Source organism: Mytilus galloprovincialis, chromosome 9 (genome assembly GCF_965363235.1).
Source record: "Mytilus galloprovincialis chromosome 9, xbMytGall1.hap1.1, whole genome shotgun sequence".
Taxonomy (NCBI): domain Eukaryota; kingdom Metazoa; phylum Mollusca; class Bivalvia; order Mytilida; family Mytilidae; genus Mytilus; species Mytilus galloprovincialis.
In genome coordinates, this window is record NC_134846.1 from 37,566,766 (window position 1) to 37,594,745 (window position 27,980).

Genomic DNA, 27,980 nt, shown 5'->3' on the forward strand with positions numbered 1-27,980 from the left:
CATACCTATACATATTGCAATTGTTTGTCCTCGGAAGGGTTAACTATATCACTGGGAAACAGTAAACTGTAAAATCAAAACAATAGAAACAACCTATGTGCCATTTTAGCTTTATTAGTTTAACTCAATCTATGTTTATAACTTACAGTGAAAATACTCAATTGATGAAAAATATGTAAACTGATATAAGCAGTGATACAAATCCAGCCCAAGCAAGTACTGCAAAATATTACCATAGTTTAGTCAACATATCGAACAGTACTATGATACAATATCAACCTTCAATACGTTAACTCGCAATAGATGCAAGGCTTAAATATATGAACACAGTTTCATTTCCACAACACTTGCCATCATCTCAACAAAAACAAAGATCAGCAAGAAATATGAATAAATGTGCGGATAAAAGATTAATTAAAGTATAGATTTTGCAATAAACCTGTTTAGATGAACACGATAGACTACTGCCTTGAAAACATTATACTTCTACGTGTGGTTGTTGTTACAATATCTTAAATATGTATTACATTTTTCATTTCTTGCTGCATTTTGAAATAGTTCGTTCAGAAAGATCACATGCCAAAATATTAGTCATGACTATCATATCTGTTTCTTATTTGATGAATGGCTATTATCTATTTCGAATTTATTAAACCATAAAACAAATTTTTGACTCTTCACTTTGAATAATCCACGAAGCGGATTATGTTAAATGTGAAGAGTAAAAAATTAGTGTTATGGTTCAATAAAATCAAATAAATTATTGCCATTCATTATAAATACATTTCTTTCAAAAATAAGGCTCGAAGAACTTTTTATATCATTTATATTAACAATAACAACGTACACCCATGTTGGCGTATGAATACACAACGTCAGAATGGGCGTGTCGCAATCAAAATTGACAACAGTGAAAATAAAGCTAATAATTTTAACCAATCAGAAGACAGTAAATACACCAAATTTATTTATTAACATTTCAAATCTTTATTTTGGATGTTTTTCTTACTGCTGTATTTTTCAATCTTATGAAAGATACCTTATATCGGTGTATACTCGAAGTAAGTAACAAATGTAGACTCACAATAAATAAATAAAATCATCTAAAATGTATTTAAATTTGCATATTTGTTTTGTAATTTTTCCAAAAAATAGTAATGAATTGTAATAACTAAACATTCTTTGTTGCTGTTATAATGTATTAACCCTTACAAGAACTCAACGTCTAATAATTTCTATTTACATTATAAACGATACATCAATTTAAAACATTAAGTTATTTAATTGTTTAGAGATAACTCCAACTTGTCTTTTTATATCTGATCAATTTTGTTTTGCCTTAGCACAATTATGATAAAACCTTTGCACGTTTGCATTAGGCATATGTCTGTATGGCTGAATAGGAACACATATTTTGTTTATTTTCACCTTTTCTAAACAAATCACATAAAAGCAACATTAGTATACCAGTGTTCAAAAGTCAACAATCAATTAAGAGAATCATATACAATGCGTACAAATATGAGCAAGAATAAGTACACACTTGTACCATATTTACTCATCAACATGTAATAATAATTCTTAATAATAATAAACAAAAAGTACCAGGTTTAAATTTGATACGCCAGACGAAAAAAGAAGTGATTAAACCAAACATCAGTATGTTGTCCAATGCAGACGCAAAGATCATCGGTCAGTATTGTATAAAAAGATAAGTACTTAGACTAAACTTCAGTTTGATAGCAAAAAAATGTAAAAGATTCACATTATTCACGCCACACAAGCTACACAGATATAAAATTTGTAATCAATGAGAGTGGCTGGAATGGTAGCGAAAGCTGACCAAAACTAAATTTAGGGAAAATAGAATGTTCATTTTTAAGTCATTGACCTTGTGCAGAGGACTACAAACTTCCCAATAGAGCAAGATAACAAATTACGTTAAAAACTCCATTCATTTTACATCATTTAAATTCTATGACTTGTCACTTTTTCTAGACAAGTAATATGGCACAAAAAGCAGAAGTAAAATTAAGAGACATGGTACCATTGCCTAACAAAAATTTGCTAGATGTTGATGACCCTTTGAGAGTTTCAACGTGAAAAATTAGTTCAACAAAAACTAAAAATTAATCTAGTATTGGTTATATCTAATATCAAAGGAGTGTCCCTTTTATCTACCTCAAATTTACTCTTTAAAAGTACAATGATATTTCTAGCCCTAAAATGCTGTCACATATTGATAAACCGGATGATCAATTATTTATAAATTCATATCTGTTGTTGGTAAAATACTCATGACAACCAAAGAGAAGTGTACTTGTACAGTTAATATCTACAACAACTAAGTACTAAACTAACATTCATTCAAAATCTTATAAACATGTAAAATTATTAATATGCAGCTGCACTATAAAAAAAAAATAATGCAAAGAAAGATCACTCTAACTTAATCTTTAAACTTGGAATTAAAATAAACGATTAAGATCTTGACATCAAAAATTGTATCGAAAACGCCTGGTACAGATGATTGTAGCTGTAGACGCAAATTGAAATTAATAAGAATCTACAAAACAATACAATCCACTCTTTGCTGTCAGTGCAAATTTCATTTACTCCGACTGTTAAGACAAATAACATTATCTGTATATGGTTCCATTACATTGAGTTTATAAGAGTTGTTTGTTTGATTTGAAAATAAAATTTCGGACTTGATATAATCATATTGTTCACTGCAAATAGCTTCATAAACATTGAAAAAAATCAGATACTCATATGGCTTTACTGTTATTTATTTTCCTCTAATGTATCAATGTTCTTATTGATCTGGTTTTCTTGTCCGATAGGTCGTTCATCGATTACCTGTACTTCCCAGTGACTTTCACTGCTTATTTTTAAGTTTTTAGGATTTGATGGCTCTCTATTTCCCCTGAATACATAATGATTTTTTTGAAGAACCATTTTCTGGCAAACAGTTGTCAAAAATCTATTATAATCAAGTGAATATGTGAATTTTGATGTTGTTTTAAATTTTTGCACCTTCATGGTTCATTTAAGAATGTGAAACAATTTATTATTTTGTATATCTATTTTTTTTTTAAATCGATCTATGATAAAATAAAATTGCTAGATTAACCACTTTCAATAAAAGATACAATACTTTATATCAGTTTAACTGGCAGTTCAAAAACTTTTAGAAATATTTTTAAATATTTTTAAAAAGTCATATGCTATTACTTTTACTACGACCCTAAATAAATTAATATAAAAATCGTTCAATATTACCTGAATCAGTAAAACTTTCAAGTTTGTGTCTGAAATGTCAAGCAAAAAAAAATTTAAACCCATTTTCAAATTACCAGTTTCAGATCATATATAGAAATGAATTGCCTATAAAAAAAGTTACGATTATTTTTGATAGTGATGAATTTTGTTTCGAATTTAGTTAAGTACATTTCGGTGAGTTGTTTTACGAATACATGATTTTGATAAGTATCTAGGTAAACCCAATCTTGATTTTAAAACATCTTAGTAAAATGAATTTTAAAAATGCGATATTAGTACATAGAATACCCATATATCTGTCAAAAGGGCAACGGGAACATACACAAAAACAAATAAATGATATAAATATACCAGAAACTTTATTATATGAATGCACTTAAAGATTATATCACTTTTAGTTACAATTTGATTTTTTGTTTAAATCACTGGATATTTTAAACATGGTTAACGCTGGTGATAGACTGCTAGTCCTCTGTGTCGTTTTATAGTTTTTTCTCATTCTTTTCAAAACTGCAAACTGATAGTGTAATAACTTTAAAGGTAAATACAAAATCATTTATCATTGTCTGTTAATTTAATACATGTAAACAAAATATTTAAGAATTTGTAGTGAAAATAAGTCAGTATGCATTGGGTTAGTTCAATTTACCTTTTGTCAGGAATATTCCTGCCATTTTTTCGTTTCTCGGTTGATCTTATTACAAAATCACCTAAATCAAATTGTCATACATATGTTAGTATATCGATGAGTATGAATGAGAGTAATGATAATGAATAACAATGACGAATAAAAAGAAGAACATGATTGTTGAATTGTATTTGCAGTATCACTGAACATTCATCTTTACCTGTGATTCAATAAAATAATATTAGGGAGACTTTAAGCTCCGAAAATGGTGCGACCATTATTAGACAAATGTGAAATAGTAATTACAGGAGTAATGTATCTGTTTGTATGTGCCTTTCCGAAGACCAGAGCCTGTAATTCAGAGATTATCGTTTGTTTATGTGCTACATATTTGTTTTTCGTTCATTTTTTTGTACATAAAGTAGGTCGTTAGTTTTCTCATTTGAATTGTTTTACTTTTTCATTTTGGAGCCTTTTAAAGCTGACTATGGGCTTTGCTCATTGTAGAAGGCCCTACCGTACGTTGACTTATAATTGTTAATTTCTGTGTCTTAGGTCTCTTGTGGAGAGTTGTTTTTTTGGCAATCGTACAACAACATTTTTGTTTATAGGTACAGCAAACCGTTCTCTGCATTTTATAGTATACTGCATAGGTATCAGTTTAAATAAAGACAACAGTAGTAGATACTAGTACTAGCACAATAACAAATCTAGGCCACAAACCAAAACCGATTGAGCTACGAATCGAAAGATTCAACGAAGTATCAATTCATTTAAGGCTTGTTTGCATTCGACGAGACTGCGAAATCAAATGTCCAAAAAATTGCCCTAACTTCCCGAAAAGAGATCACTCCACGGTGGATTCGTTTACTCCGTTTCTAAACAGTCAAATATATACAATGTATTATTCAAAGAATTTTTGTAAGATAGTAATTTTTTCTTGTATATTCTGAAACCAGAACACCAATAAACGGGTCAACAATAAATCCAATATGTATGTCCTGTTATAGAGGTCAACCGGAATGATGGTTCGAAAATTTTTAACAGCCACTGGAAAATAAGGGTGTATTAAATAGAGACGGAAGTTTTATGCTTGTTACTTGTCACCTACTGACCATCGGATCTAAAAATCATAAAATCTATACTTTGACCGGACGTGGCTGCGTACATGTTCATCCCTCCCATCCAAATGAATATCCAATTTCAGGTCAGAATAAAACCAAAGTGATCATATCTCTATTCCCAAGTTATCTATTAGGATATGATTGTGTTATGTACATATCTTTCAGAGAGATTTTAATTGATATTGCCTTCATTTTAATAGCCTATGTACATTTTGTAGTAAGTTCCCCTAATGACAAATTAAAGCAACAGTAGCATAATGCTCTTCAATAGTCATAAATCAATAAAGCGAAAACAAATCCAAAAATGAGGGAAACACTTCATCTTTTACATGAATAAGAGTTAAACAAAGGGAGGATACACCCATTAATCTGTTTTAAATACAAACGCAAAATTGTATCTTTTGAATAGACAAAGCATAATTATGTAGACTAATTCATACAAAAAACCTCTGTATAACAAGATATCTGATATTTTTTTATGTTTTTGACATCATATTGGGTTTCTTTTATATTTGGAGGATATGTTTTTCGATTGAAAATATTTTTACCATGATAGTTAATAATCTTAACTTACCATTCGAATCTTCTATAACAAAAGTATATGCGGGTGTATCATCTGTTGGTCTGCCTAGAATACATGTTCACGATGAGAAGATTTTTTATCAAAATTTGTGCTCTTTCCAAGTCTTAAACGAAACCTGAATATGTTTTCGGTGCTGTGTACCTTTATTTGTTTATTTAAAACAATTATTATTCCTTGAAGACATAGAGTACAAATAGCACTCATTTCGTCAATATTATTTAAATTAGCTTTATTTGGCAAAACCACTTTGAATTTCGGGTCTTTTATTTTCTTCATCTTCGCACTTTATTAGACATTTTTTACCTTTTCCATTCAAGCGTAGGTGATGAGTCTTTTGTATATGAAATTGCACGGCTGGTGTGCACAATTTATAGCTTAGTATCTATGATCACTTTATCTATCATCACCATATATGAAGTTGAAAAATTAATTAAATTTGAAAATACGTTTTATATTGTTTTATATGGAGTCTCTATGATCAACATATTTAGTCTCTATGACAAATGTTGAACAAACATTGCTTACATTTTAGAGAACTTGATATGCCCTTTAATAAATTTTCGGTTTCTAATTGCTCGTGTTTTATTTCGTTTTCTAATTTTCACCGTGATGTTTTCTGTATTTTTATGAATATATAATATTGTACCTAGGTATCTTTTCCCTCTTTGAACGCAATTTAACAAAGAAATATTTAAATATCGATATTCATCTTTTCAACTTACTAGTAATTTTGTCCTTACTGCAGTAAACACAAGACTTATGCGTCAAAACTATTTTAGACATGGTAGCAAACACTGCAGCAAAACGCATCAGGATATTTTCATTCGTCAGAATATATTGCAAAAATAGTTTTGCTCTATCTCCGCGTGATATATGATCTGCTTTGTCTATACACACGTTAGTCAGCAAATCTGGAACGTCATTCTCCCCTTTCAGTGTTTTTTCCATGATTTTTGTGTCTATTTCATCTTCGACGTTCTGGAAATAGGTAAGCAGTGTCGTTCTATAACATTCTGTAAAAATATAGATAAATCATATTTGCAACATTCTCACTGAAAGGTAAAACAGTTCTCAATCATAAATTCAAAATATTATACGCCTATTATCAAGATTCTGTTTGTAATATTGTTTGTAACACAGTAATTCAACATTATTTGTAATATCTTCACATATATTTCAATATGTGCATTCCTGCAAATTGATAAAAATTTCAGTTGAAATTGGTATTAAAATAATGCTAGGCAATCGACGTTTTACTGTAAAAAAATAATTTCCTATGTTCTATGGGTGGGAAGTGCTTTATTAATTTAAAGATATAATTAAGTGAGGTTTTGGAATTTGTGTTAGTTTTTCGGACTCCTTGATTTTTCCTACGATACAGGGTAAAATATTTTTGCCCCATAAGACCCATTTTTTTTTCAAATTAGACTTCAATAGGTCATAAATTGTTATTTACCAAAATTAAAGTAGATTCTTGATGTTTTTTCTTTCGATTTGAGACCCAAATAGTACCGATGCAAATATAAGGTAAAAGTTCGAGTCAGCCTTTTCACGACGTTTTTTAAAACTCAAATATCTCGAAAATGAGCTCCATAACCTATCAATATTTTTAGATTGTTTTGTTCTTTGAATAATGCTCTTTTGAATTAAATTATCAATTTTAAATCCTTGATTTTTTAAATTTCACTTAATTTCATTATTTACATCCTTAACGAATCGAATCAAATAAACGTACAAAGTATTAATAGAAGAACCCTTAATACATACCTATGCATTTCCACTGTTCAATATGATCGACAAATGCTTGAAGTGTTTCTATTTCCCTTGCTTTCGTCAAAATTTGCTTTAATTTGTCCTCTTCAGAGCAGCTCAGAAGATATATCAAGTATTCCTTTATAAGATTTTTATCTGACGTCTCAGATAATTGTGAAACAGCGCATTGGTCTATCATTGCATTCTCTACCAATAGTTTAATTATAACTTCGACTTTTAAGTCTCTAATCAAATTGGCTTTGCATATTTTAATAGCAAGGTTGAATTCCAGATTCTTTGCTGTAACACGATATAAAAAATTAAGGAGGAAGGTATCAAATGCAAATTATACTGCTATTTTGGTAGTTTCTATATATTGATGTCATAATCTCAGATTTCAATTGTTACATAAATTTAACATAAAAACGTGATGATGTGTCTTTTCTTAATTCAACCTTAAGTCAATTATGTGAACCATAACAAAACTTCAATCCTGCTAATTTATATTGGGCAGATCCAAAACAAACAAATATCCTAATATGCAGACTTTTATTGATTATTCTTTAATGGACACTCCTTTATAATGTTATGATGTTAGCTTTAGGATGTATGGTTTAACAATATCTGGTTTATGTTGTGATGGCATATATATGGTGTATGGTACATTGGGCACTGTGTAGGATTTAATTTGTTTCAGAAAAGATGTATTGAGTTTTAAGCAGACGCTCTTCTAGCGTACCCGATTTTAACTGTGTCTGTGATATGAAAATAGTTTAATTAAATCACCTTGATTTTTTGGCTTTGTCAAGTGCTTGTTCAGATATTATGTAATTTTGTATATGCTGGGTTTTTTTAATATTACTCGGTAAGGTTAGAAAATTTCGCATGAGGGATTGCTGCAATGAAAAAATGCTGTTGATTTACCCTTTTCTGCAGGTACTATTGGCAAAGAACTGTCAAACATTTGGACCTTTATCTTGAATATTTGTCCAGGTTTAAGTGTCTTCTTTACATCGGGCATGGATGTTAGACTTTGCAAAAATGTCCTACATTTCTCTTCTTGGTCATCCTTGTCCAGTATTGTACATGCTAATTTGGAACCTGATAGTAACATAAACTCAACACAACCGGGTCTGGTGCCAGTGATTCTATGGTCATCATTTTGCCATTGGTTATTCAAATCAGCTGCAGATTGCTGTCTTAAAGCGATTTGAGTCTGGTTATCCGTATCTAACTTGAGAGTTCTTCCGAATACAGGAATATCGCTCTCTGCAGAAAAAGAAATGTGCACGTTCGTAAAAACATTATTATTGTATGAACTTTGTTATAGCTTTACTGGGACTTTTTTAATTTAAAATAAACGACTTTTTTTAAAGAATTGAATAAGCGCATGTAACTTGATTTTACTTAAATTTCAGTGCATGTCTTTTTTTCATTAAAAACAAACTGTATTTGGGAAAGTTGGTATAAAAGTGATACCTTAGTCCTAACATCCACGTAATCCAACATCAATCCGAATTCCAATAGCAAACAATCTTATTCGAAAGACTCCGTATACATACTACAAGTATTTTATTAAAATTATCTTACAAAATATTGATCACATGATGCTAATATTACTAGACTTGCAATTGCTTTACATCAATCCAATTCTCATCTCATCACTGTTGCTTAAACAATTGGATGTATCAGACAGAAACATTTCTCAAGAAAATGAGTAAATTGACATTATCTAAGAAATCTGCCGATAAAATCCCAGAAAAGAAGGAGGACACTGCCGGCTTATCCCAGGCATTTGAAAAAAATGCATTTGAAGATGATGTTTTGAATTTCGCACTTAAAGTTACAGAAATTAAACTTAATGTAGAAGTGGAAAACAAGGTGAAGTAGACCAAACTAGCGATGATTTCGCTGGTGTAATCTCATCAGCGGTAAACGATTTACGTAAAATTTGGAAACATGACTAGCAGCGGCAAAAGCAAGAGAAGGTATGGTCTACTTAACAATGACAACATTCCGCCCTTCTTTAGAATAACTTTATCGTGCAGACCGGACCTTAAACGGAGACGTTGTCAATGAGCTGCAGAAAAAATGGGACGACAAGAAAGACGAGAAAAAACAATCCATGTTTAAGGAATCTATTGAATTCCTTGACAAAAAACTGAATGGAATAAACAATAAAATGAAGAGCATTATGGCAGATGCCAAGGATATAATAGGTGTGGCTAGTGAAAGTGCAGGCCATGCACGCACTGAGTTGAATAAACGGTTCCTTGAAATGAAGGACGCGCAACAAAAGGCACTATTTGAGTTTCAAACGTACATTAGAAGCTGAAGCATTGACTATTCTATCAATTGGTAGATCAGCACGCTTTTTTATGGCTAGACGACGCTTTAATAAGCGTAGTAAAGATAACAAACACAAACGCCGACTGAACAACAAAGTTGCTATGCAACATTGTAAGCGTACATATAACTTAACACAGGCTAAATAAAATATGTGATAAATTTATCTCAAAGACGTTTGAGCGACGCACAATGTCTCCTTTTATCAAAAGGATTAAAATTTATTTCTGCACCGTCAAATAAAATGTCAAAATCGGATTTAATGAAAGATTTAAATGAAATGTGCAGGAAAATGAGGTGTCGTTATTTATACCACAACACTCATGACACAATTCATACATTCAGATTGAAAACATACCACAAACCACAACTGTGCTGCAATACGCAAGAAAATGATATTGATCAAACCAAACTTGAATTATCCTCACTGCAAGTTCGAGATTTTAGAGATAACCTAACTAGTGCCGAGAAACGCAGTATTTCATCTTTATATGATGACAAATCAATTATCTTTAACAAATCTGACAAGAGCAACAATGTTGTCATAACAGATAAAACGAATTATTGATCTGAAGCATATCGCCAACTTGATTCGCCACACTATATAAAATTACAATCCTTCGACTTTGCAATCCTTTGATACAATCTCAATAATTATATTATAGGTATGCATAGACGGGGTGCTCTAGACCAAATCACATTTGATTATTTATTAAAGAGCAATCAACAAAATTACGGACCAGGGCATAAGCACAAATTAGATCCAATGGTTCTAAATAAAATAACAAATAACATGTTTGATTCTATTGGAATAATTAACCCCCCCCCCCCCCTGGTAGATCCATTATTTCACAAATTGGGACGTTCACTGAATCCATTGGAAGAGTAGTTGACAGTCAGCTTGTATCTATTGTCCAATCCTATTCTACATATTAAAAAGACAATAAGGATCTTATTCTAAAATTGGAGAATTTGAGACCTTCCTCTGAATGTCTACTATGTAGCTTCGATATAAGTCAAATGTTTACAAATTGTCCTATTGATAAAATAATGCCCGCAGTAAAAAACGCCTTTGATAACTTTGACAAATCACAATTCAAAATTAAATCTTTACCGACAGACGATTTGATTTATCTCCTTGAATCAATACTGCGAAACAATGTTTTTGAATTCAATAATATCCTATGGAAGCAACAGATAGGTGCAGCTATTGGAGTTATTCCTTCCCTACAAGTTTGCAACATTCTAATGTATCAAATTCTTAACGACAAATTGTCTAAATTTAAGTTTAGAAAACAAATATTCTACATCGGAAGATATATGGATGATGGCATTATCATTTTGGGTGGAACTTATAGTCAATTGACAGAATTATTTGAGGTGGCAATAGCCATCATAAATATTTAAAATTCACTCACGAAATATCAGAAAAAGAAATAATATTTCTTGACCTTAAAATATACATGGGTTCTCGATTTCAGTGGGATAAAATATAAGATGCAAAAATTTATTGCAAGCCTACAAATACATTCCTATATCTCCATAGGGGAAGCTACCATAAACCACACGCGTTTTCAGGTTTCATTAAAGGTCAATTCGTTATATTAGAAATACTAACAATGATAACGATTTACAACATGCACTTTCACAGTTCAAATTGAACTTGATGGCGAGAGGTTATCAAGAAACTGAGATAAGGCAATCTGTAAATAAAGCATTACAAATTGTTAGGAAAGATTTATTGAATAAATCAATACGTGGAAATGCAAATGGTATTTCACTGGTTTTAACAACAAAATATAATCCTTGTATTAGGAGGATTAAAAAGGCACCATTTAAATCATGATACGGATTGCATAGAGATTTTTAAGAACTAGCCAATATTAGCATATAAAAGACATAAAAAATTTAGCAGATGTGCTAACTTCATCTAAAATAAGAAATTAACCCATTTATTGGAAATCCCTGAAGAGGCGGGCCAATAAATATATGGGAAGAAATTATAGAATCACACTTTATTTTAAACAATATAGTAATCCAATTATAAATACTTAGCCGCCGAAAATTTAAATTAATGTAGGATTGATTTAAGCAGTTCTACATTTTATTATATGAATAAGGGCGAATAGCCCATAGAGTATTTTTACTCTTGCATAAATAAATAATCATTATATTAAGGACATTTAATTGATGGTAATTCGTGAATGTTGAATGTCATGTTATTTTTTAACAACTTAAATGCATTTGAGTATTTCTATATATCCATATTGTTCATTAATTGGTTATCAAAGGTACCAGGATTATAATTTAGTACGCCAGATGCGCGTTTCGTCTACATAAGACTCGCCAGTGACGCTCATATCAAAATATTTATGAAGCCAATCAAGTACAAAGTTGGAGAGCATTGGGGACAAACTATAAACACAAACACTAATATTTAAATTCTATATGATAAAACTAGAGATGTTTTATGAGGTTATATACTTGAATGAATCATCCCCCTCCTCACCTCCTTGCGCGAACTTTTAAAAATACGGTTATCGTAAAACAATGTCTGCGTTTTCTACATTATTTTGATCAAGTGTTTACCTTGCATTCCGATGTGACGTTGATTCTTAATGCTTTGCATTCCTGCCAGTATCCTTTGATGTCCAAATTTGTCAAGTATATAACAGAACTTGCTTGTCCAACTACCATCTCGTCTATTATGCAAAATAGCTAAAAGAATTCGGACTTGTTCGATCCGAGAGTTTGCCTTTTCTATTTCTTCATATTCATCGAGATCAATTAAATGCCTTTCAAACAAATAGTCCAAGATAGTCGTGACCTCAAGTTCTCGTTCTACAAAAAACTGAATATCTGGTCTATTGAAATCCTCCGCCGTCAACTCTCTGTATTCAGGGTAATCCGGAATATGTATAAATTCTATTAAAATATATTTGGATGGAATATTTTGTTAAGCAATGTTATTTTTTGATAATTAGTTCAGTAAAAAAAACGTAAATTGTCATTAACAGATTTTTTAACGGTTAAGTAATGCTATTTTGTTTTAGCCTGATTATTACGGACGATGTTTTTTTTAATAATTGACAAACAGTGGATTATTAAACGGTGTTAAATCATTGTTCGGATGAATTATTATCATAGAACTGTTCATTTTTATTGTCCAAATAAGTACTTTTCAGTTAAATAAACTTTTAAACGTTTATTATATTTTTGGATTTACCAATATAAATGTCTCCAGCACAGAGACATTCATTGTCGACATCTGCAACAATTGCAACAAAATTAGCACCGCTAATTTGTTTTGTTCTCAATAAATTTATATTTTGAACAGCCGCATACTACTGTTGCCTTTATTTCAGTGACAATTAAATACGAAATACTAAAATCAGAAATAAGACACTGTTACCGATTAGTTCAAAATATTTATACAATTAATGCTAGACCTTCTATCAAACGTAGAATATTTAGGAATTTAAGAATTTGACAAACAGTTATTTATTAAAAAGGACAAGGAATAAAAAAAAAAAAGAAACTGAAACATGCGGGGTTTTTTTTTTATTGGGTTTTATTTTATATATGATGGTTTTGCTGAATATATTACCGATAAAAAAAATAAAGGTAGTTATTAATTTGCTTCGCACCTCTTCAGCACAAACATCAGTTTTACTAAAAAGGATCGGTTGTTATTTTTGAGGATAAAGATCGCCAACAAAAATACAATTTTTCTTTAAACTTTACTTCATCTTCCAATATTCAGATTTTGCTAGTGTTTCTGAGCAGATGGATTCGGTCGCCTCAGGTTTTAAAGTGTTTTATCATGTCTTCCCTCATATTTTGTTTATCTTACTGAATTTGTATTTGATTGGGATTGCGTTTTGTTGTACTGTAACTACAAACATCTTTTTTTTTTGCGTCTCTGACATATGTGTTTATATGCTGTTTCGAATTATTTAGTCATTTAGGTTTGCATGTGTGACGTTTGCTCATGACTCATATTTATTGTCAAGTTTTTACTCATTGTGTCTATTTGGATTGTTCAACTAATTTTGTCAATATTACGGAAATATAAACAACTGTAATACAAGTCGCAGATTAAGCCCTTTATAAAACCCGGTCTAAACCAACGACGTTATTTTATATTATAACACCTTATTTAAGAATGCCAGATTTTGATTGGTTGATAGCCAGTGTATTTATCGCATATTCTAACATTTTTTTCCTCAATTCTAACGAATTTGCCTTTTTTTCACAATTGCCGGTGAATATGCCTCAAATACCATGGTAGTTGCCATTTTGTATATTCTTTTTTTTAATCTCGCGAGCATCATCCCGCAAAAAACATACGGATATGACGCTACATAAAGAAAGCGAATTAACGCGTATAACAACATGTATAATTCCCGCTGTTCTGTGATAATATCCACTATCCTCAAAATTATGCATAAACAAGTTTATGAATTACAGCTTACTTTTATCTGTACAGAGAGTTTCAATACAAATCTATTCGGTGTAATTAAACAAATATATCATGTAATGGAGGGGTATTTGCAAACAAATCCAGTCTTTGGACCAAAATCTCTCGCCTAACGGCTCGAAAATATTTCACAGTCCCTGGACTAGTGCTTTTTCGCAAAAACCCCTCCATAACATTATATATCTGTTCACAATGCCTGTACCAAGTCGGGAATATGACTGGTATTTTCCATTCGTTCCCATGGTCGATATAGTCCAGTATTTTACAGGTTTATAAGAGTATCTAACTAACAAAAATAGTATATAATCAAACCTTGTAAATCGTTTTCTGTGATGTAGTTATTTTCAATAAGATATCTCATAAACGATTCACGTTTAGTTTCATTCCTGCGTAAAACATATCTCAGAATCATATTAATTTTTCCTCTGGGGTCTTCTATCATGCCAACACGTAGTATTTCATCAATTGTTAGGATCTGATTTAAGTATGTTTCAATTTCACGAACCCGATTTTCTAATTGTCTCATCAAGGAGGTGAAGTTTGCTCTTAGACTGTATGCCAAATTAGAATCTAGAAAGAAATAGATAAAGTCTGGTTACTATATCAAGATCTTGGAACTCTAACCTTTCGTAATTTAGAGTTTTGCCATTTCATATCGCAAATAACTATTTTATCTTTGTATTCTTTGCGCCGTGTTTGGAAATTTTAAAATTGAATCAGCGTCTGCGATGTCCGCTTAAATTGTATAAACTTTCAAGATCTTGAAAGTGTCTCAATTTGATTATATTGACATGATTCATTTGACATCGTGCTAATACCAAAGAAGGATATCTGTTATCCGAAATATCTAATATTTTTTTTTATTTTTTAGTTATTTAATGGTGATCCTGTACCCTTTTTGACTCTTTATATATTATATTTTGAAGTGTATAGAATCATATTACATGATCCACCGCCCTGTAAGATTAATCGTTGACTATTTATTCAGTCTTTTAATATGATTTATATATATATATAAGTCTATGTATATAAATTGCTTCGCAAATCAACCAAACAATGTTAGAGAATATTTGATTCTTAACTTCCTCCATATATATATATGGAATGAATGAATCTGATTATGAGAGTGATGAAGGAGACATATGCATCCCAAAATTTAAAAGAAAAGTACATGGAATCCCCCTAAAAGCAAAAACGACAATTTGGAATCATTCATTACATCAGTTAAAGCTGAGGTCAGATCTTCAATCAGTGGTAAACAAGTCAGAAATATTTCAAAGTCAGAAAGTCAAGCCATGATTAACTTAAAAGACCGTGACGAAATTGTTATCAAACAAGCTGACAAAGGAAGTGCCGTTGTAGTGATGAACAAGGCAGACTACATCGAAGAAGGAAATCGTCAACTCTCAAACGCCAAATTTTATAAAGAACTAACATGTGATTCAACAAAAGAAGTCAGCAAAAAAATTAATGACGCCCTCTCAGAAATGAAAAAAGATAACCAAATGGATGACGATACGTACGATTATCTACGCCCAGACGAAACGTGCACAGCCGATCGATTTTACTTACTTCCAAAACTTCACAAAGAAGGGATTCCAGGGAGACCTATAGTATCAGCTAACGGCCATCCCACCGAAAAAGTTTCAGAATTTGTTGATTACCATCTCAGACCACATGTTAAACAACTACCATCTCATATTCAAGATACGACTAACTATTTGAAGAAAATGAATTCCTTAAGTCCTTTACCCAACAACCCAATTTTGGTTTCAATGGATGTGTGTTCTTTATACACAAATATTCCAAAAGATGAAGGAATAGCCGCGTGCGAAAAAGTATGGAATACTCGAAAGGATAAACATCCCCAAACTGACTGTCTAGTTCAATTGCTCAAGCTAGTTCTTGAAAATAACAACTTTATTTTCAACGACAAGCACTTTTTACAGATTGACGGAACTAGTATGGGAACAAAAATGGCAAATGATCTCGAAGAACGCATCCTTGTGAGTGTGCCATACAAACCTTTGTCATGGCTCCGTTTTATTGATGATATTGACATGAAATGGAACGATACTGCAGAACATTTGCAAGATTTCTAAGATCATTGTAATCAGTTCCATCACTCAATAAAATTTACATCTGAATTTTCAAGCGAGAAAATTGCTTTTCTCGACACCACCACATTTGTAAAAAACGGGGTCATGACAACTAACCTCCACACAAAGAAAACTGATAAACACCAGTTCCTTTCTCCAAAAAGTTGTCACCCGAAACACTGCTCCAGGAGTATACCTTACAGTCAAACCATCAGACTTAAGCGAATTTGCTCCTCTGAATCCAAACTTAACTATCGTTTGGGACAACTTAAAACACAGCTGAAATCAAGAGGATATAAAACCAAAAACATCACAGACGCTTTTGATAAAGCTAAAGAAAAAGATCGAGCTAGCCTCATGGAATACAAAGATAAGGCGACCCATGCAGATAGAATTCCGTTTGTTGTAACCTTCCGTCCCGATTTGACAAATATTTCATCTTCTATCCGAAAACACTGGCGTCTAATCGAAAATGACTCTTCCTTAAAAGAATTTTTTCCATCACCTCCTGTTACATGTGTTGCCTATCGCAGACCAAAAAATCTCAAAGACATACTTGTGACATCAAAAGTAAAGAAACAAGAAACTTCTAAATTTGGGTGTTACAAACATTGCGGTAGAAGGAACTGTAAGTGGTGTAAAGCCGCCAACACTGACCACTCTTTCAGCAGTAACAAAGCAGCGATACAACATCTATGTTACATCTAATTGCAAAACGGAAAATAGTATTTATATTCTTACTTGTGGAACTTGCAAGCTGCAGTATGTTGGTGAAACAGAAACCACATTCAACATCAGACTAAACAATCAACGGTCGTTCTATACAAAGGGAAGAAACTGTCCAATTACGAGACACCTCTTAAGAACAGGACATACTTTTGAAAATATCACCTTTCAAATAATTGAGGTAAACCAAAATTGGGACTCCGAAATGAGAAAAAAAGGAGAAAGGTTCTGGATGCATCAGCTACGTACTCTTGAACCTGATGGACTAAATGAGAGGGATGAAAAACAGTTCTACCCGAAACCAAAGGAATAACTCATCAATTTTACTTTTATTTAAATAAAACAACTATTTGTTTTAATTTTAGAAAAAATGTTTATGTACAATAAACGGCAAAAATTTGTTTTATACAGATCATCAATCAATATGTTAAACTTTTGTGAAGCTCAAGCTACAAAGATATCTTTTGTCATGCATCCGATTTCACCTAGATAGATGCACGCGCCCGATGAAGCTAATTTGTTTAGCGAAATATTGCGTGAATAATATATAAAATATAACACCTAATTTTATAACACGCATTATAAGTGTGTTAAAGTTACATTCTTAGACACTTATATATATACATAACATCACTGAAGATTACTGAAGAGACATATATTATCTAGATCTGGTGTACTAACGAAATATTGACACCGAATGTTTGTGGCACAACATCGTAGCCACTAGTTAACAATGTTTTTTTTCTGTGACGTATTAAATTTATATTCAGATCCATTTTTTTACATCTTGTGATCAATTTTATTTGGCAATCGTCAATGGCAGTCAGCAGGGTTAAAGAACATCAGTTGTTCGACCTGTTAGTCAAATGCGTTTTGTTTAAATATACTTTTTCACGTTTTTGGTCTTTTGGAAAATGTTGTTTGTGCTGTTTTTAGATCCTTCTACAACGAAATTTGTTTGACATGCACACGTATAAAAATTGCGGTTTTTATCCAACGAAATCATAGGTTCGAAAACTACGTTCATATATATATATATATATATGCAAAATTGTTTTATCCACATATTTCGAGCAATTGTGCGTTTAGGGGCAGTATTCGATTATATTCATAGTTTCATAACGAGTTAGAATTGGATTTTCGGTTGATATCAGGTCAAGTTATTTAATTGATAATAAACGAGCCCATGACAACTCGACCAACTAGGCTACATTAAAAATATAGCTTTCCTTAGTCGACTTATGCTTTTGATTGTCGACATAATAAAGGGTTGTAACACACAGTGCATGATGTTAAATGGCAAGAAGGGTTGTGTTTTTTTATCAGTTCAGTAATGATTTGATTTTCATTAATGTTAGTATTGAAATAAAGATTTTGTCATATCAAATTTATTTTTCATTTTATATACGCCTAAATATGTTAGAACTTTATGACCGACGTTCTCCGTTTTGTAATCTGGTTTCATACAGAGTTAACACCATAACATATTTTTTCTTAATTTAAGCCCAACAATTTTAGATCTGCAAAGTGTTGGCAAGTTTGTGTTCTTCTCTCAGCAGGATTCGAACACCTATTGGTTGCACTTTGTATTTAAAAAAACAGCTGTTTCTCAAACTACGCCTCTTTTTGGGGAGATACATAATATTCACAGAGAATGTGTTTTGTTGATATACTTGTTCGTAGATATTATGTCTATGTTTCATCTGATAGAGACATAAATTGATACTGTTACCAGTATAATAACCTACTCATGCGGCGAAAATGAATTGTGGAGCAGGCAGAAAGAAAAGATTGGAGTAGAACAAAATATGGGTATATCTTTAAACTCTAACGAGTTCAAGGCATATACATGTTGAAACTGTGCAGCACATCCCCATGTTTTGACCTTTGAATTAAATAATAGTGCTTATCAACTTTCTATTCTAGGATATAATTTTTCACGAAACGTCATAGTAAAAGTGTAACAGTTTCATCCGTCAAGGAAGTTCCTATTGGAAATTACATTGTCTTTATTTACAGAAATGTTACTTATATCTTTGAGTCTGGCAATATATCTAAATAAGTTTGTTTCTTTACAGTATATACCTCTCATTACTCTTTCTTTTTCTTCAGGCACATCTGGATCTGCAACAAGCAATCAAACTTTGATAGACTTATCATAGTTATTATTTACGAACATTCAGATAATACTTTCCTGTTAGGGACTTTCCGTTTTGAATGTTCCCTGGAGTTCAGTGTTTTTGTGATTTTACCATTTTCATATTTTTATTTCTTTTCAAAGCTATACATATTTCTAGCAAGGAATTTAGTAGATTATTTACAATCATGCATTAACCATTTTGTTTTGTGAGATTGATTTATAAAGACGTTATTGAAAATCTAATTGCATATTCATGTATTTGATTTTGAATTTTAAAATAAGAACGGATTTAAAAGTAGATTGTCAAATTAAATACTATCAGTCTGTTTTGTAAATCAAAGCAACATATACGATTTAAGGGAAGGAATAAACAAACAGTGTCCCAATCAAATGTCTCAATCTGAATACTGTCAGAGATCATACTCTCACATGATTATATTTAACAGTACTTACGTTTTTTCCCTCCTTCTGCCATTTTCCAAACTTCTACAATTTCTAGCTTGTATAAAAAAGCAGCAAGTATATCAGCTGTTTTCATATTCTAGAAATATATATTATAAAAAAAAGAACCAAATTGGAAACAGCTAATAATAATATGATGATTAAGAAACTTTAAAACACTGATACAATCTGGTTTCAAACGTTTCGATTTTATTGTAGCGTTCCATATGAAAAATAAAACTGAAAAGCACTTAGAATTTTTTGAATGTTATTTTTCCTTGGTAAATAGTCTTCTCCCTATCGGCTTGGTTTGCTCATCAAGACTTATATAAAGCCCTACTTTATCTGTGCTTTGGATTGATCAGTTTTAATTGTAAACATAAAAACATTAACTTTATGCCAAAATGGGGGCTTTAATGCCTTTTTTTTGTGACAATCGTTTTGTAAAAATACGTCAAAGATAGTGTTATCCTTTTACAACTAAAATCATAAAGTTTGTTTTGCTCTTTTTGGACTTCCTGATATTCCAACAACGCATATTTTGACAATAGGATGAGCTTAACTATTTATAAATTGATGGGAAGTTTAATGATTTATTCTTCTGCTGCTTGATACTATCCAATTTGACATTAAAAAGAGAATATTGACGTTCTATTTGGAGCACCCTTTGAAATCCAAAGCCTTTGTAGTAGGAATCTTAAAATAATATTTAGCTAAGAATTTATGTTTGCTTTTTGAAATAATGAAATAAACGATTGCGATCATTACCCTTCATGCAAGAAATTAGACCTTAATATGCACATAATTGTGTATGTCCTTTTATTATTTAAAAAGTTTAAAGCTTATATATCGATGCTTAAATGTTTTACCAGATCAATATACTACTGATGTTTATTTGAAAATTCACTCATCCGTTATCAACAGGATAAATTGAAATGTTACTTTATAGACGTTGTTAATGCGGGGTTCACACATTGCCGATTATTGCTCCCGTTTGAGATCAGACAGCAATACGATATGAAAAGTGAAAAAGTCGGATTGGTATCCTCAATTATCTGGAATGTCCTAGCATTGTCTGAACGCATTCGTTTTAGTTCGTAACAGATTCCTACGGATCGGGAAGGGTCCGAATAGTTCGGCAAAGCATCCCGACAGTTAGGTGCGTCCCGTAACATTCGGGGCAACTCAGCCGATTTTGTCTAATCGGATTACAATCGTGGCTATGTCGTGACAGATTCTGCTGTATCGGGTTGAATTCCGAACAATGTCTTGTGTATTCTGGACGGTGTCCTGTGGAACGGGAATGATCCGGAGTATTTTTTCATAGCTGTTTTTCTGCCGATTGAGTCCAGATTGCATCCAGATCTTGTCGATTGCGAACCGTTTTTTGCCGAAACCGTTCCGAAACAGTCCCGTTATTAATACGAAATTCGTCAACGATACCCACGTCAGAGTCCCGACAACTACAGAATACAATACGACTAAGACCAGACAAAGCCGTTTGCAATGCGATAGAGCGGACCGTGATAGGATTACGTTCCGACAGTACCTGATCATCCCGAATATGCCGACAGTTTTCGAACAAATAACTTCCGTCAGCGTCGGTTCACAGTCTGGTCACTGTCTGATCTCAGTCGGATTACATTCGGTAGAGTCGGGACGCAGTCGTGACAGACTCGGTCGAATTTTACCTGGCGAAAAATACAAATCGGATTAGAAGCGGATTCAGAACGGGATTATCGGGACTTATTCGCTTAGAAACGGTTGAATATCGGTGCTTCCTGAACACTATCTGATTGTTGTCGTGATCAAATTATTTTTTTTACAAATTTTAATTTAAGTTTGAATTTCCATCCACGATTCACAGGATCTTGATCAGACTTTTAATAAATTTTAATCGGGAATGGTCCTGTCAAGAACGGTAGTAAAAATCGTGAATGTGTGACCCCAGCTTAAGTGCCAGTCTTTGTAAGAATCAGGCAATTTAGGTAAAAATTAAAAACATGGTTAGAAAAAACCCACCGAGCTAATCATGCTATTCAATTCTAACCATCATCCTGAGTTAAAAAGTATTAGTCTTTCGTGTGTATGTGTCTGGTAATATCAAATAACTTCGTTAGAAAATTAGTTAGAATGATAGCAAATTACAGAAAAATTAGGGAGTTATCTCCCCTTATTTGTTAATTTCTAGTGCATTTCAACCAAATTGTATCTTCTATGACCAGAACAGAAAATGGAAATGAATGTTATTTTTGTGCATAACTACATATTATGAACTGAAATCAATGACAAATTGGGTGGGGTTTTTTGGTCATGTTTTCACCACTGCCTGATTCTTAGCCAGACTGGCACTTAAGTGGTATAATTAAAATAGTAATAAGTATATAAATAGCTATTAAAGGTAACAGGATTATAATTTAATACGCCAGACGCTCAGATCAAACAGTCAAAACGCCAAACAAATACAAAGATGGAAAGCATTGGGGACCCAAAATTCCAAAAATTGTGCCAAATACGGCCAAGGTAATCTACTCCTGGGGGTAAGAAAATCCTCAGTTTAGCATATATAAACCAAGAAATTTGACGTCATCAATTTGCTTTACATTTTACCAATATAGTTTCTTGATTCTTTATATTCCTTTGTTAATATTTATTGTGGTATTTTAAAATTCTATTCAGAATAAGTACATTTATTTGGGATTTTCATTTAAACTACAATAACAAAAACGATTGTTGTTTAATGAACCCGTTGAAACAAATATAACATACAGTAAACTAACAAAAATAAACCAGTAGTTACATATTACAACGCTGTTGGATAGTTCAACAGACATTATATATAGAGAGAACAGCGATTCGGGCTAAATTTATTTACAACTTTAGTATCTTTTGTGATTTTTTAATAGTTGAGCGTACGTTGATGTAAGCGGAGTAAAAAGTATTTCGGAATATTTAAACATTCGTTATTTATTCCTACTATTTGTATAAAATTGAGCATAGAAATAGTGAATGTGTCTAAGAGACAACAAGACAAAAACAATCCAAAGAGCAGAAAACAGCCGATGGCCACCAAAGGATCCTCAACAGAGTGAGAAAATACCGGACCTCCAAGCGTGCTTCAGTTGGCCCAGACATAAAACTGGTTTTGAAATAAATGTTTTTATTTCCAATGTAAAGACTCCATAAGTAATTCAATATTAATGTGAAAAATATGCAATCTTTAGTGACATGACAACAGTATAGTAACTATGTCCGTTCTTAATAAATCTGTTACACGGTTTTGCTAGCCTTTTGGGTGAATATCGATATTTTTGTGCTTTGTAAATAATATTATTATAAAGATTGGAAGTGACATAATTGAACCTGTAAGATATCTGCACGTTGATTTATATTTACGAATGATGTTCGTGTACCGATGATAAAGTAAAGTAAATTTTTTGACTAGCTTGTGATATAGAAAACCCGGGTGTAATAATTTTTCTGTAATGACTAGATTTCTTAAGTTAAAATTCATTACGTTGTTACAATCACGAGCGAATCGAACAAGTTGAAATTTAATAAAAACCATAGGATAGTGACAAGGGAACACCACTATCTAAAATGAATGATTAAAAATAGAAAATGAAAAATCTTCTTTTTTATCATATAAAGTTTGGTATTGAGCCTCCCGTAAATGATACAGATCGCAGTGTTTATTACAGTATTAACTTTATTTTAAGTTAGTTCAACAGGATAAATCTCTTCAGTGTACATGCTCCAGACCAGATGAGTATTTAAATTGTAAGATTATTCCCATACGATCTAGTACGAGCTGGACCATACATATATTTAGACCATATGGGTTTATTTTAGACAAACATTTATCAAAAAACTTTTATTGAGTATTACAAATAAATATACTAGTCAACAAAAGAAACGATACACGTCTTTAGAATAAAATTTATCCAAAATTATAAAATATAAAATAAAATGAGATACACTATTTTAAAAAGCTTTCATTTGCAATGTATGCACATGTGATAATGAAAATCAAAACTTGTCGGAAAGTAACTTAATTCTGTGTAAACGAACATAGGGTGCAAATTAGTTTTGCGGAAAGTTGATTAAAAAAACGACACACAATTTTCTAAGTACTAAATAAAATTTCAAATTTGTGTAAAAATATTCAATATGTTAATCAAGTTATGTTCATGTTGTAAAAAATGGGTTGAAATATTGTTTTTTCAAATTTTTACCGTCTATGTTTAAATACCTAAAATTGTATTACATCATAATGTACTAATAGGTTAGTTCACTCCCCGATTATGGTCGCTTTGTAAATTAAATAGTTAATCATTTTAACTATGTCATACTGTCATCTAAATTATACGCATCTTTGTCAATATAATGAAAGATGATGCAACGGTCATGCAAGTGAAAGGTAAAACTAGCTATAAAACCAGGTTCAATCCACTATTTGAAAGGTAAAACTAGCTATAAAACCAGGTTCAATCCACTATTTGAAAGGTAAAGCTAGCTATGAAACCAGGTTCAGTTCACTATTTTTCTGCATAAGAAAATGCCTATACCAAGTCAGGATCATGTCAGTTGTTATCTTTTTGTTTGATCTGTTTGAGCTTTTGATGTTCCCATTTAATTAGGAACTTTTCTTTTTTGAATTTTCCTCGGAGTTCAGCTTTTTGTGATTTTACTTTTTACCGAAAAAAAATGAAACACTCAAGATTTCTTCCTTAATCAGTGCTTTTCTCATACTCAAAGAGCTACTCTGTTTAACGTCTTTTAGATATGTTCTACCTGAGAAAAACGCAGGCCCTTAATCCGTCAGACAGTAGGACCGTACTTTAAAATATCCTTCTGACATTTATAATTTGATTTCAACTGTACAATGTATACCTGCTCTAAAGATTTTTTAAAACAAAATCTAAAATATTTCATAATAGATGCACCATCTCATACATATTTATGTGAACAACTACATTGTTGTACTTCAAATAAGTTACGCTTCGCATGCTAAACAGGAACATGTTTTATAAAGTCTAAGTTAAAAAGACTTACTTAAAAGATCATTACAGAAGCTTTATTGACAAATTTTACCTTTACATCATCACAACAATTTTAAAATATTTTTTTTCTTAATGAAAAGAGAGTTAAGAACTGTTGGTATAATAGTAGTTTCAATGTGTTTGAAATGTGAATTCAAACTACATTTTAAAGATTACTTAGCACCGATAAACTACTATAAATAAGAAACTTCGATAATGAAAAGCCTCGTTATGTTGATATTTCAAAAGACTCTTTTCATTGTTCTTACAACAGATAGATTATGATAATATAATAGTGTGAATGTAAATCACAATTTAAAGAAAAGTATTAACAAAATACTAAACTCTTTATTTAAGTTCTATAAATGTATAAAGTCAACACAACCTTTTATTATTTACTATTATTATTATTATTTACAGTGCTTATATAGCGCTTATCTAAATAAACATTTACTTTAAGCGCTTTACAATGCATAAAAAACAATGAAACAAGTACATATAAACAAATTTAAAAATCAAATAAAAATAGAAACCGTAAAAAAAACAAATACGACTAAATATATGAAAATTAAAACTACATTCAACCTTTCAATATTAAACGCTTGACGTTATCAATCAACAGAAGTAATAGAAACAAACTTTCAGATTTCTGCATTGAAAATAGCATTTGAAATTTGAAAGTTTAAATTTTTTTTAATACTTTAAAAAGGGCATTTCCGTATTTCTACTCTCATTTTCCATCTTCTTCTTCTTCTTCTTCTTCTTCTTCTTCTTTTCTTCTTCTTCTTCTTCTTCTTCTTCTTCTTCTATTTAAGCAAAATGACTTGGCAAACGAAGTGTTGGTACATTTTTCCGACCTATACTACATGTCAAAGATCTTGGGGAATAATTCAATTACTTTTGTTAATTATATAAAATTATCATAAATATGAAGCACAATTGTGATTTTGACAATTAAACAGTATCAAAGCAAAGCGATATAAAAAGCTTTTACCTAAGACGACTAGACATACACGCATACATGTGCATATAATTTGAAGTTAATTATTTTAATGACGGTTAACATGGTTAACACAAATAGTAATTGCCTAATATTTCGTCATTGAATTTTAAAACATGCCATTTAATGAAATATAATACGTAAATGTTTCATCATTATAATTCATTTCTGTAATATACATTAACGACTTAATTGATCAATACAAACGCAATAATTTGTTACTTTGATGCCGATTTTACAAAAGTTGAAACTTCCCACCTTCTGAATACGTACGTCATCATTATATAATACGTCACCATTCTATAATTGATGTTGAATAATTATTTACCAAATGCATCTGAAAACCTTTTTTGTATTTGTAAAAACTGCACGATGGTGCTGTACGTAGACAAAAACTGCTAAACCTTCTTTATCTTATGTATTGTATAGGAATTCGTTAAACATAAGTTAGTTGCCCGTGTTGTACTTATGTTTTATTCTTACACAAAATGTTAATGATACTGACACTGGAAACAGTGATTTGTCTATCCATTTTTCCATCTCAAACTCTGCATTCGCTTAAGTATTATCGTTATAGTATATACGTTACTACAAGGTAAGCAGGATCGGTTAACCCTTCCGGAGCACCTGAGATCATCCCCAGTTTTGGTGGGGTTCGTGTTGCTTTGTCTTTAGTTGTCTATGTTGTGTCATGTGTACTATTATTTGTCAGTTTGTCTTTTTCATTTTTAGCCATAGCGTTGTCAGTTTATTTTCGATTTATGAGTTTCTTTTTCCCCTCTTTTACCGGCTATTGATGAACTTGTTAATATATAAGAGAAAGTTAAAAATTAACTAAAAGCAACAAGCAATAAATTACAAGCGTTTGAAAAGCTTCAAATACGTCATCATGAACATTCACAGCCAAATATATGAAATTCAAGGATATTTAGAAACAGACATCCTTGCAAAGAGCAACGTTTTTATATTATCAAAACGGACATTAAAAATATTTAAATACATTATCTGAGGGAGTTGAAACCTCAGTTGTTTTTGATAATTTAAGTACTTATAAATGGATATTCCAAGTAAAATAACAGGTATATCTAATCAATGAAAATATAGCTACAATTCGGTTTTTTTAATTGGAGTAAAAGCTGAAACTGCCGAGTTCATCAAGGTTAATTGTCGGCTTGACTTTTTATTTTTTTAATTTATTTTTCTAAGTGATGTTTTGCAAACTTTTGATTTTCCTTTGAACTTTCTCTCCAATTTAAAACACACTACATATAGAATAATCTCCATTAGGTAAGGTTGAGATCAAAGTGTAGAACAAACACATAGTTTATTTGCGTTTTGGTATAAAATAAAGGAAACAGTACTGGTATATCGCTGTTCGAAATTCATAAATCGATTACGAAAAAAACAAATTCGGGTTACAAACTAAAACTGAGTGAAACGCGTCAAATGTAAGAGGAGAATAACGACACAATATCAATATTTCAAAAGTTCAAAGTAGGAAAAAGCCACTACTGCAGAATACAAATACCGGTAGCCATAAACTGATCACAAAACATAAACTATGTGGCTTTGCGAATAATTGTTCTAATTATATAAGGCGTTTGTTTGATACTCTTAAGTCTTGATACGCACTATTAAAAGATATTGAACAGATAGATCATGTTATGAAAGGGTATATTTACGAAACATACCAGTCAAGGGACTGTGAAATTTCCCGAGCCGCAAGTCACAAGCCTGGTATTTTTCTCAAATCCGACTCCATAAAATGCCATGTCTTTTTAATTACACCGAATAAATTTATATTGAAACTCTGTACAGGTGAAAGGAAACCTTTAGTAACTTGTTAGTTGTAATCTATAAACATGTTTCTACATAAATTTGAGGATATCATAGTACCGCGGGCCATAAAACGATGTCTTTATGGAAAGCCATATCTGAAAACTTTTGGCGCGAAAAGGCTCACGAGGGTCATAAAGGAATATCTCAAATGTCAAACACAACGGCAAAGAGGGAAATAAGAGGCATATTCAACGGCAGTGGTGAAAACAGACAAATTCGTTTGAAATGAGGGGAAAAGAGTACCAATATGCGAAAAATACACTGGCTTTCAACCAATCAAAATTCGACATTATTATATAAGGTGTAATAATACAGAAAATAACAACAAACAATGGAATGATATTGAAGAAAAAGCAATTTATTTTTAAAAACCTGCTGTATAAAACTTAACACTTACCACTTCTTTATTGCGATGAATAGGACCGTATTAATCCATCGTTTTACTTGTAACTTTTTCTCGAATATTTCATATTTTCTTGCCTGTTACAATATTAC

The 27,980-nt window shown here is 31.5% G+C and overlaps 1 protein-coding gene across 1 annotated transcript; it reads right to left on the reverse strand.

Moving 5' to 3' along the window:
* On the reverse strand, positions 1-27,980 carry LOC143044944 (uncharacterized). Its single transcript, XM_076217204.1, has 12 exons — positions 27,883-27,980; positions 19,617-19,704; positions 19,109-19,147; positions 14,511-14,768; positions 12,308-12,643; positions 8,297-8,641; positions 7,388-7,672; positions 6,343-6,633; positions 5,612-5,665; positions 3,935-3,995; positions 3,286-3,314; positions 1-2,929 (listed from the first exon to the last, which is right to left on the reverse strand). The coding sequence occupies exons 2-12, from the start codon at positions 19,699-19,701 to the stop codon at positions 2,895-2,897; spliced, it is 1,818 nt and encodes a 605-aa protein (XP_076073319.1). The 5' UTR covers positions 19,702-19,704; positions 27,883-27,980; the 3' UTR covers positions 1-2,894.

Coding starts and splice junctions, on each gene's coding strand:
- LOC143044944 (XM_076217204.1), bottom strand. CDS start 19,701: ATGAAAACAGCTGATATACTTGCTGCTTTTTTATACAAGCTAGAAATT. Junction 19,148..19,616: donor GGCAGAAGGAGGGAAAAAAC/GTAAGTACTGTT, acceptor TGCTTGTTGCAG/ATCCAGATGTGCCTGAAGAA. Junction 7,673..8,296: donor AATAGTACCTGCAGAAAAGG/GTAAATCAACAG, acceptor ATCGTGTTACAG/CAAAGAATCTGGAATTCAAC.